General features: G+C 43.5%; 1 protein-coding gene across 7 annotated transcripts in view; it reads left to right on the top strand.

Moving 5' to 3' along the window:
* The window catches only part of ascc3 (activating signal cointegrator 1 complex subunit 3), a 142653-nt gene that overhangs the window by 105688 nt on the left and 24205 nt on the right, over positions 1–12760 (top strand). For all 7 annotated transcript variants that reach the window (XM_086310283.1, XM_086310282.1, XM_086310280.1 and 4 more), the window contains 8 exons: positions 2483–2581; positions 2649–2817; positions 3498–3718; positions 5042–5127; positions 5307–5473; positions 5658–5803; positions 8689–8809; positions 8950–9092. In XM_086310283.1, the coding sequence (XP_086166409.1) occupies positions 2483–2581; positions 2649–2817; positions 3498–3718; positions 5042–5127; positions 5307–5473; positions 5658–5803; positions 8689–8809; positions 8950–9092 (1152 nt within the window). The remainder of the gene's footprint in view (positions 1–2482; positions 2582–2648; positions 2818–3497; positions 3719–5041; positions 5128–5306; positions 5474–5657; positions 5804–8688; positions 8810–8949; positions 9093–12760) is intronic.

Below are 12760 nucleotides of genomic sequence, written 5' to 3' on the forward strand. Positions count from 1 at the left end.
AGACGGTCAAATGTTTTACAGCTGACCTGAGTGTGAGGGGCAGATGTCAGGGTTAGACCAACCTTTGATCTGCTGTGACATATTTACAGTTCAAGCCTCATCCATCGCCTCAGGTGACCCAAAGGAACAGAACGCTAAGCAGGACATTCCAGATTGATTGATTGATCATACTTTATTCATCCCGAGGGAAGTTACCCTCCGACCACACATGCATGACACAAACATCACATGGGGAAGACAGGTCAGAGAGGTGTAACAATGGAAAATGCACCACATGAGGAAAGACGCCCTCTCCCCACTTTCCAGTTCCTCCTGGGGGATCCCACAGTGTCCCCAGGCCAGATGACATGTCCTGGGTCACCGCCCAGTTAGTCCTACCCAGAAAACCTCCAAAGGGACGTGCCAAGGAAACATCCCTGAACCGCATGCAGGTGCTCTACTCCGAGCTCATCGCCCTGTCTGTAAGCCTGAGCCCAGCCGCCCATTACCATAGCAACCTTATTTGTAAGGGACTTTAAAACAACCACAATGGACCAACGTGCTGCACAGCAGAGTAAAGACATCAAGACAGATTCAAATGAAAAAGACAGAAAACAACAAAAATGAAATCAACAGGAGGTGACCAGCCAGAGGAGGCGCCGGTGTCACATGTTAGGAGCTGCAGCAGCAAAGGCTCCTCCCCTCTGAGCTTGTCTGCGGGCAGCGCCGCTTCTAAGACCCAGAGACTGAAAGCAGCCTGGCTGTTCTGAACAATCAGGGACTCGTCCCCACACAGCGCCTCTCACCACGGGACGCTCTGGAATAACAAAGGCTCCAGCCCTCTCCCAAAGTTCCCCCTCCTCAGTTTACATCGTGGCTTCTGCTGTGAACATATCATCCACCCCTTTAATTATGCTTTTAAACACATTATGGTGTCACATACTGATGCATGCATCGGGGCAGTTTGCTCAGAGACGTGCGGACATTAAGGCCGATGGACGCTCCCTCCTACTGAGCACAGAAGAATGAGGAGTCCAGGGAGAGCTGGGCTGTCCATATGTTCGTTCTCCTCCTGTGCTCGGGCACCAAAACTACTCACAGACATTCATATTTCCACACTGGCCCAAACAAGAGCACCCCACCTACCTTGTTCTCCCAGCCAGGGAATCTCCATCTGTCCCTGAGAGCCAGCCTGTCCCACCTTAGTGGGCAGCAGGGATCATGTGAAGCTTAGTCCAAAGTTTGTCACGCACAGAAAGCTCGTTGCAGGGCTGAATACGAAGATGAATGTTTATGTCCGATTAGCAATGCATGCTGCAATCATGGGAGAGTGGTAATGGAATACCGGCTGGCTTAACCGTGATCCTGCTGCAGAGCCGCGACACATGCACCGACACATGAGCCACTTCCCTGGTGGCGGCCAGGAAACGCACCACGCTGACTCATTATGATACAGGATGACATCATTCTCCAAGCAGCGTTGGCTGTTTGTGGCAAACTGCCTGCTGGTTTGGTGAGTTAGGTTGTAACATCAGCACGGGGCATTCAAATGTTTGTCATGTCCCCAAATTCAAGTGATTCCCCCGAGTGCTGTGTACACGCTCACAGGTGGGCATGAACAGAACCCAGCTCCAGGTCACCTCGGGACTCTAGCAAGGGGGGGGCACAGTGCTTCTGCTTATTGGACTGACTCCATGATGGTGAGATGGGGCTCTGTGGGTCCTCGCCATCTGTTACAGGATCCATGTTCATCTTTGCCAAAGAAAGTTTCATGTGACTTTACAGGGACACACAGAGCGTATGATGTGTAACGATGTGTAACGACGTGTAAGACATCCTGGGTTTCCCTCTGGCACAGGTCGGGGTGTCCAGCTCCAGGCCTCGAGGGCCCGTGTGCTGCAGGTTTACACGTGTCAGCTGATTTAATGGCCTCCTCAACATGTTCTGAAGTTCTCCAGAGATCAACTAATCGTGTGATTCAGGTGTGCTGACCCAGGGGGAGGTCTAAAACCTGCAGGACCCTGGCCCTCGAGGCCTGGAGTTGCCCACCCCTGGTCTAAGTGGTAGTAGTACCAGACATTCATGGGGGGGTTAAAAACCTGAATTCTCTTTCTGTGCTGTTTCCAAAACTTCAATTCAGTGATAAATGAATGTTTATACTAATTTTCTGCTTCTTCGTTTCAAACTATGGCAGTTGTTGTTAGACTTCTACATGACACCTACACATGTTTCAAGAATGCACAGATGTGGCCAGTGATGCATGTAGACAGACGGACGTGCAGACAGATGCCATTTTTCAAACATAAAAAACAAAAACATCTTTTGCAAAAGAGAGAGAGATTAAAGGCTTTCAAACGAGCTGCACTCAGTGGCTTTTGTAGCTCTTGGGATTTGTGCAGTTTCTCTGGGCCTTGCAGGGCGAACCTGGGTTAATCAGGGAACTAAAATAAGTGTTGGTTCCCTGAAAAGACTGTAATTCAACGCTGTTCTTTGTGTGGTTCAGGTCCATGGATCAGTGGGTGAGCCCTGGTGGTTGTGGGTGGAAGATGCCATGAATGATCACATCTACCACTCTGAGTACTTCCTGCTGCAGAAGAAACAGGTCTGCTGTATGAGTCTCAGCTCAGATGAACACAAAGCACAGAGAATGACGCGTCTGTTCTCCTCAGGTGGTGTCAGGAGAGCCTCAGCACATCGTGTTCACCATTCCCATCTTTGAGCCGTTGCCCTCACAGTACTACATCAGGGCCGTCTCTGACCGATGGCTCGGTGCTGAAGCTGTCTGCATTATCAACTTCCAGGACCTGATCTTACCAGAGCGACACCCCCCACACACTGGTACACACTCAGACACACAGTGCCCCCCACAGGCCTTCATGATGTTACTCTGAGCTCTGTGAAGAAGGTGGACCTGTACTTACAGCCCTTTTAGTAGAAGCTGTATTCACTGATTTTGTTCACATATTTATTGATTGATTTTTGCATTTACACCCACGGATCTGTCTGCAGCACTTTGGTGTTGTTAGGGTCGAAGCGCTGACCTTCAGATTACTGGACTCTACTTCTTGAGCCACACTGGTTATGTCAGATACAGCCTAGAAGGCTATAAGTGTAGTTTGTCCAAATAAGGACACTGACTGGTCAGCTGACCTTCCCATTATTAGACAAACCAGTCAAGGCCATAATAAGCAGAGCTGCAGAGCCGTGTGTCCACTTCAGCCACAGCTGGAGCTTTGGACAGAAAAGCTCTGAGTGCTCTGTCTCTTACTGGAACCAGAGCGCACTGATCATCACGATAAGGTTTGAAAAAGTAAACTGCCCAACATCAGCTGCTGGGGACAAGCCTGCACACTGGGGCCAGGTCACGTTACACTCTGATCAGCATCACAGTTTGGATGCAAAAGTCTCACATTGGTTTCTGTTGTTTCTAATAATCATTGTATCATGTAGCCACCTTTAAACTCTGTTGTCTTGTGACCCTTGTCCCATGATCCTTTGCATGACTTCTTCACTCTCAGAGCTACTAGACCTCCAGCCGTTGCCAGTGACTGCTCTGGGTAACCGAGAGTACGAGAGCCTTTACAAGTTCACTCACTTCAACCCCATCCAGACCCAAATCTTCCACACACTGTACCACACCGACACCAACGTGTTGCTGGGAGCGCCGACGGGCTCTGGAAAAACCATCGCAGCAGAGATGGCCATGTTCCGGGTCTTCAACAAGTATCCGTCCTCCAAGGTAGCGTCCCCGAGTCCCTCTGTAGGCATGTAAGGAACAGAGAACCCTCCGCAGTGCCGTGTACAGCATCAGCTCTTTGCTTTTACAGTCATCGTAGCATCGTTCCATCAAAGCTGTGCAGGCCCTAACACTGCATTTCATCGAGACATGATGTAAATTCAGATGACTACATAAGTATATATGAACTGTGGGTTTGGACATTGGGGATTTTAGGAATAGATCAATTAAAGGAAAAGGATGTGCTGGAAGGTGAAAACAAGCACACCGTTGCAGAACTTTGAGCTCTCTGGTTTTGTTTTCATAATTCTTGCACTTGTTTGAGAGTCAAAACTGAATTGAAGTGAACGTCTGCTCCATTATAAGCAACTGTGTGATGGTCATAGTCTGCACAGCTGGAAGTGTTAGCCTCACTATAGTGGGCTAACTGGTAAACAGTGACGCAGCGGGCTAGTCCATTTTATTGCAACAACACGCGGTCACATGCTGGCTGTACCGTAATGATCACATCGTGTGTTTAAAACGAGATTCATTCAAGAGTTTCCTCTGATTTTAGTTTCAGGCGATGAACTCATCAAGAGGAGGAACAGGGCTCAAAGTGGGAAAAGCCATTACCAGTAATCTGGTAGCTACTCTGAGGAATGTGAACATAGTTCTGGTGTCTGTAGCTTTGTTCTACACGACTCTCGTTACGTCCATAACTTTGACTTGTATTAGCAAATTTAGAGGAAGTCGTCATGAAGAATTTTGCTCTTTAGTTCGATGGTGGTTAGTGTACCCACAGGACAACGCTAACAGAGTCAGCTGTGGCTCCTGGAGGTTCCTCAGCAACGCACCGAGCTGCACTGCTTATAAGGAATCCACTGTTACTTCAACATCAGCTCTGGGGCTTTGATGGTGTGAATGATGCCACGTCCACTTAGTCTGGTTAACTGTTTGCTTTGCAGTCCACCTGCTGTTGTCACTGACTGTGAATGAATGGATGCACAGCACACATACACAGATTTATTCTTTATAAAAGGCAATGAGTCTGCATGTTACTGTTATTTTTGGCCGTTTGATAAAAATGTATTTCAGCCCTGGAGAAAGAAACCCTAATGATGAGTGTAAACGCTCTCTGTGGATCGCCTTACTGTGGTCGTTTCACTCATGTAGTCAACAGGATCCACACCCTTCCTTACCCTGTGACCCCTGGATCCCAGCAGCAGTCAGCACAGGTGGTTTAAACACACGGCAAAGGCAGCTGAGATGCTCCAGCAGAGCAGTCAGTGTAGGGAAACTAGCCGAGCTTGATCGAGTTATTGTTTGCCTGTGTTCTGTGTTTAGGTCGTGTATATTGCCCCTTTGAAGGCCCTGGTGAGGGAGCGCATTGAGGACTGGAAGGTCAGGATTGAAGAGAAACTTGGAAAAAAGTAAGAACAGAGAAACTCTGCATGTAAAGAGGCCTTAAACACATGAAACTAGCTAATGATGACATGGTTTTTAAACTGGTATCAATTAGGCCTTAAACATAATCGAGTTACTCCTGCAGACACACTGTAAATGCTGTTCATATGACACCAACAAACAGTTTCTTCTTGTGCTTGTGAAGCGTGGTGGAGCTGACCGGGGACGTGACTCCAGACATGAGAGCCATAGCAAAAGCTGACCTGATCGTCACCACGCCCGAAAAGTGGGATGGAGTCAGCAGGAGTTGGCAGAATCGAAGCTACGTCCAGAAAGTAGCGATTCTCATTATCGATGAGATCCACCTGCTGGGTAAGAGTCTACAGCACACCTGGGCCCGCTGGTGTGGAGCAGGTCCTACCTGTATGTTCTTCACCACGGCTCAAAAACGCTTTTGCTCCATGTAGCCCATGATGTCCTAAATATAAACATGTGAAGGCCCTGAAACAGGACTCCCTGTTAGCTGTGTTAGCGTTAGCACTGTGTCTGTTTCCAGGTGAGGACAGAGGTCCGGTCCTCGAGGTCATTGTGTCCAGGACCAACTTCATCTCGTCTCACACTTCCAAGAGTGTTCGAGTAGTTGGGCTGTCCACGGCTCTGGCCAACGCTCGAGACCTGGCTGACTGGTTGGGCATCGGACAGGTCGGCACCTGCATTACATCACACTAGGGCTGGGCGATATGGCCTAAAATCTACATCGCGGAATAATCTGAAACATGTGCGCTAACGATATATCATGATATATTCTTTTCTTCTGTATAACGCATTGTACACACTATAAGGCGCACTTAAAATCCTATCATGTTCTCAAATATCGACAGTGCGCCTTATAATCCGGTGCTCCTTATGTATGAATTCTGGTTGTGCTCACTGACCTCGAACCGATTTTATGTGCTACACGGCGCTCAAACATCTGTCAAAAATGTTTTAGTGCGACTTTGCTAAGCTATGAAGCCGCACCGCCTGATGGATTGTTGGAGCATTACTGCTGCTGTAGTCAGGAGCCTCGCGGAGGAATCTGGGTCCTAAACTCCGCCCTCCTCAGGTCCCAAAGTCAAACGAACACTGAGAGTTAAAAACTGTCTAAATTCTTTCATCTTTAATAAAATGATCAGCGTTGCTGCTTTACCAGGTGTAACTATGAAGTTTAACATCCAGGCATCCATGAAAACAGAATCTATTAAATTTAACAGAGTTAGAAGTTAGCAGGAAGTTAGCTCGCTAGTTTCCACCTAAGCATGATATAGCATGTTCTGACTGAGAGATTTCTGAAACATTCAAACGTACAGCTCTGCTGTCACTTCCAACATAAATGAAGACAGAAAACTAAACAGCAGTGATCTCTAGCAAAACAGCTACGTTAGCCTAACATAAACACAGTGAAGCTGGAGGACGAACACTAACACTTTTACACTTATAAAAGTTAACATGAGGGTTCCTGATGGTTAGAGACAAATGCAATCGCATGGCAGGATGCTGTACACGGACCAAACTTCAGTCAGGAGAACAACTGAGATAATCCATCCACAATACCAGGTTAGTCATTAACCCTTTAAGACCTACCATAGCACCAAGTCCACCAGAGCTTATCTTTATATTCTTACATGCTGTGGAGCCATTTGTGGGAGCATTTCAAGTTGTTATACATCAATACAACCATTATAGTCCAAATTTTAATAATATGTCTGCATTAAGTGCATAGTAATTACATAAATTGCAAAAAAGTGCAATAAACTACAAAAAAATTGAAGATCGTTTTTGTTTTTTTAACATATATTTCTAGTTAGAGAAATTTAAGAGGCTTATCCCTCAAAACTGTAAGTACAAAAAAGTTGCACAAAATAGTTTCCAACCGGGGGAAATTTATTTTGAGTGTCTTCATAGTTTTATTTTTGAGATACACCAATTTTTATATACTGCAGGCAAAACGAAAATAAATATTATAATGCAAATTTGCAAAAAAACAGTCAGAATCTTTACCGGTGGCCAAATTTATATTGTTTCTAACGTATACCGTTTATACCGCCCACCCCTACATCACACACTGCCATCCTTTATATACAGGCTTACCAGCTAAAGTCAGTCAAATATTTTGTAACGTAAAACAGTGTCTGTCTTTGTGAGCGCACGTGTGTGTGCGTGCGTGCGCGTGTTAGCGCACGTGTGTGTGCGTGTGTCTGCATGCATGTGTGTGTGTGTGTGTGCGCGTGTTAGAGCGTGTGTGTGTGTGCGTTAGCGCACGTGTGTGTGTGTGCGTGTGTGTGTTAGCGAGCGCGCATGTGCGCGCACGTGTGTGTGTGTGTGCGCGTGTTTGTGCGCATGTGTGTGAGCGTGCATGTGTGTGTGAGCGTGCCTACGTGTGTCAGTTCACGTATAGTTTTGGATGCCCGTCTGCTTGCTCTTTGTTGTTCAGGCAGAAACCATAAATATCCATTCTCTGTTTTCATGTCTGTATCATTGTATCAGTGTGACATATATGATACATAATAACAAGATTGAGCATCAGAGTGATGGAGAGGAAACATTTTACTGTAACACTGATGTCACATTCTCAGCTCTTAACATGCATACAAGGCTCGTTGTGCTCTCGTCCTGAGCCAACTGCGTCCAGGGTCGTAGGACTAAATCTGTGTTCACTAGTTAATATTTGATCATCTATCATAGATTAGAATTCAGATTCTTCTTGTTTTCACATCATAATGAAGTGTTTAGTTTTCTTATTTTTCCCACTCATGTTTTGTCTTTTAATGACTGTTTATGTCACACAGGCAGACAAAGACACACATGTGGCATTGGCTCCACCCAGGGTAATAGTTATTCATGGTAATAGTAACTCAGGGTAATAGTAACTCCGGGTAATAGTTACTCTGCTAGGGGTGGAAACTGTCCCAGTTCAAACAAAGGACAAAGTCCTCATCATGCTCAGTTTGGTGTTGAAGCTGTACCTGTGCACTGCTCGTGCCCTGCAGCTGCTGCTCAATGATGAGCTTCATCAGCAGCCTCCATGTTTGTGCGTAGTCCATCCAGTACTTTGATTTTGTGGTGTGTCATGAACATTAGAGACTAAAAGGAGCTTGCAGCAGTTTAACAAACCTTTATATCAGCCAGTCTTTGTAGTGTGTGTAGATGTGAGTTACACTTTGCACCATCAGAGTCAAACACTGGAGCTTTCCTTTGCTCTGCCTTCAGAGCTGTAGAGGAGACGTGCTGTCTTTGTCTTGTCCATAAATCTGGCTGCTTGGCTGCTGTTGGGACTGAGCTGCTAATCCATTATCCAGGCTTTTAAGACATCTGCACACATGCTGCAGCCCTCAATATAATAACACTGCAAAAAATGCCACACACACTTTCAACATGCTATCACACAGTAAGTTCACTTTGGCCATAGCGCCTTATCACACAGTAAACACAGAGAGCAGCTCTGTGCCTGCATGACAGTGACAGAGTGTTCACATTGCAGACAGACGGGCCTCCTGTTGCCAGCTGCGCACATTAAATCTCTCTTCTTCTCGTCTTTGGTCTAACAGGTGGGTTTGTTTAACTTCCGTCCGTCTGTGCGCCCGGTCCCACTTGAAGTTCACATCCACGGTTTTCCAGGACAGCACTACTGCCCCCGCATGGCCAGCATGAACAAGCCCACCTTCCAAGGTGCAGCTTTGTACACACTGTTTTTGCACGTTAGCACATGTGCACGTGAGATGTTGCTGGCTTTTCATGCAGCATTGTTTGGTAATACTCCTTGACCATGTGCAATATTGAAACTAACTACTGTTTTGGACTCTCCACAGCGATACGCGCTCACTCTCCAGCCAAGCCTGTGCTCATTTTTGTGTCATCACGAAGGCAAACTCGCCTGACCGCCCTGGACCTCATCGCCTACCTGGCTACAGAGGACAACCCCAAACAGTGGCTGCACCAGGATGAGAGAGAGGTTTGCTGACACACAGCAGCTCTTTCATGCACGCTGTGCTCATATGTCATAATAATATTCAAACGTTTTAAAGTCCCTCAAGGTCACCTTACATTAGTACAACAAAATAAAAACAAGAATAAGTAGTGTATATATATTACACACACACACACACACAAACACACACAAACACACACACAGACACACACAGACACACACACACACTTCTGTTTATCCGGGGCTGGGTCGTGGGGGCAGCAGCCCAATCAGAGAAGCCCAGGCCTCCCTCTCCCGCCTCCTGCAGCTGGCCTGGGAACACCCAGGCGTTCCCAGGCCAGGCGCTGGGTGATTGTGGAAAACCACCCAGTTCTACTGCTGACTGCTGCTGAGCTTTATTTCTAAATGTTATGTGTCCTTCTGTCCTTCCATCACAACATCACTGTCACTTCTAGAGACACTGGTCCCACAGCAGGATACTCCCACAGCCGTGTTTCACTGCGGGGGCGGCGTTCACCCTCCCTTCTGATGCCAAATATATGATTAATTCATAGATTTGGATTCTTTATTAATGATGTTCACAGTGAATGTATTTAAGTTAGGCCTCCCTTCATGGACACTGAGAACATGTAATGAGCTGAGCACTGTGCCAGTCCTCACCTTTCTGTTACCTGTTTATTTATCTGGATTAACATTACTAATCTAACCTAAATTATAGATGTCGAAGTCATAGATCTGCTTTCCTGGGCCCTGCAGACTCAGTAAATATGCAGTGTCTTATACCATAGGCAGATTTCTGTGTGTATAGCCCTCCTGCCTCAGTGTGTGTGTGTTCCACTGATATATGCCGCTGCCTGCTGCTTCCCTGCACCGGCCTGTGTAACAGCTCAGCTTCCTGCTGTTTGACTGACAGGCTTCTAGTGATGGCTGCTTAACGCTCGCCGGGGGTCACCGCCACGACAAATCCCATCTCTGGCCTGACAGCTCTTTATTCCCTCTGCTGCTGCTCTCAGGGCCTGATGTTTCTCTTCCATTTGATTTCTACAGCCTGAGCATTATTATCTCATACCCACTGTTTCACTTCAGTTAGTGTATTTGAAATTTAAAATGTAATTTGAATCACTGTTTTTATTCAACGTCATCTTTCTTTCTCCCAAAGCTGGGTTGGAATTGGTTCTTATGTGCATCGTTTCATTTTACTGCTACACAGACACTTCTCAGAATAATGACATATTATCTCATATATATCTCTCTCTCTCTCTCTCTCTCTCTCTCTCTCTCTCTCTCTATATATATATATATATATATATATATATATATATATATATATATATATATATATATATATATGTACATATGTATATATATATATATGTACATATGTATATATATATATATGTACATATGTATATATATATATATGTACATATGTATATATGTATATATATATATATATACATATATACATATGTACATATATATATATATATGTACATATGTATATATATATATATGTACATATGTATATATGTACATATATACATATATACATATATATATATATATATATGTACATATATATATATGTACATATATATATATGTACATATATATATATATACATATGTACATATATATATATATACATATGTACATATATATATATATACATATGTACATATATATATATATATATATATATGTACATATGTACATATATATATATGTACATATATATATATGTACATATATATATATATATACATATGTACATATATATATATACATATGTACATATATATATATATACATATGTATATATATATATATGTACATATGTACATATATATATATATACATATGTATATATATATATATATGTACATATATATATATGTACATATATATATATATATATACATATATGTATACACATATATATATATATATATATATATATGTGTATACATATATGTATACACATATATATATATATATATATATATATATATATATATATATATATATATATATATATATATATTTCGATACAAAAAAATGTTCATGCCTTTTTAATTTGTCATTTATTAAAATTATAAATATATATTTTAACTCAAAAGTACAGTTTTTAAATTTAACCCTAACCCTTGTGCGTGTTTTTTATTTTGACAGCGAATGCGCACCTGCGGACCACTTATGTGCAGCCCTGGTTATTTAGCTCGTCATATCGCAGCCACAGAAATTCTTTTGTCCATGAAACCATAAAGCTGCACTTTCTTTTTGCCTTATAGTCTGATTTGTCATAACTTCTCCTGCTGCTTTTACACGCGCACTCACATAAGCTCAGCGATTCTCTGCGCGATCAACCTCTCACATGTTTAAGCTGCGGGAGATTTCACTTGTCATGTTTGCATAGTAAGCTAACGATTAATAAGACGATGTCAGAGGAATTGGTGCACAAATTATCATCACTCACAGATCAGTGCTGTCGCTCTCTATACACAGTTCGCGCGATTGCAAAGTGAAAGCAAAAAACAAGCGCAAATTCAAACGCGACTTCAATATGTCACATATTGACAGTGGCTCACCGATGCCAATGACATAATTACCCAGCTACATTTCTGAAAGAATGCAAAAGCATTGACATATATTTTTCCTACAATAGCCCGACGGGCAGGGAAGAGATAGATTTTGGTAGCCCGACTGAAAAAATCGCTAGCCCCAGGACGTCAGGCTAGCGATATTGCAAGCCCTGTATCTGATTGAGGAATCACTCATCTTTGGAAAAGAGAGTTTATTACAGAGAAATGTCTCTTTCCAAAATAAAAGCTATACTATCCGCTTCTTCTGGGCTATATTCTCAGCAGCATAAGGAGAATCATGTGCTAACAGCTGTCTAAATGACTCGGCTAAAGTTAGTAGCATGCTTGTTGTTTTTGTCTTTGCACTAGGATGATGTCGGCGTAAATGTGCAGTCATATTCGTTGTGTTCCCACTAGTGCTTTCAGGTTAATCTCGTTGAAATGACCTTAACGCCACAACACGGCAAATCTCCGTTAACAAGCTACCGCCGATCACTCCGTGCATGGGGCTAGACGGCCAACACGTTAACGAGCTAACTGCGCTAACACACTAGTTCCCACCCATGTAATTGAGCATTGCGTGGCACATCCAACATACTGTTTTACTTTAGTCCATGACGCGCTTACCTTCAGGGTCATACGTCACATGAAAACCAAAATAATTCCAAACGCCAGATCTGAATGAGGGTGGGGGAGGTGCCCTGCGCTCTTCCTTCTGACTATGCTGTCTGTGTTGAGCGCTCAGTGGATCTGCGCTCGACTGCTCCGCCTAGGCTGCACTGTCGACCCTAGGCGGAGTAGTCGAACGCAGATTCACTGAGCGCTCAACACAGACAGCATAGTCAGAAGGAAAGTTGATAAAATAAATTACAAATTTTGTATTGTTCGATACATATGCGTACCGAACCGAAAGCACTGTATCGAACGGTTCAATATCGATACGAATATCGTTGCACCCCTAGTATATACATATATATACATATGTATGTATATATATATATATATATATATATATATATATATATATATATATATACGTGTATACATATATATATATATACGTGTATACATATATATATATATATATATATATATATATGTATGTATATA

Source organism: Aulonocara sp. 'chitande type north' Nkhata Bay, linkage group LG11 (assembly GCF_057382095.1).
Source record: "Aulonocara sp. 'chitande type north' Nkhata Bay isolate Kocher_YH1m ecotype deep benthic linkage group LG11, A_spYH_male_GT1.1, whole genome shotgun sequence".
Classification (NCBI taxonomy): Eukaryota; Metazoa; Chordata; class Actinopteri; order Cichliformes; family Cichlidae; genus Aulonocara; species Aulonocara sp. 'chitande type north' Nkhata Bay.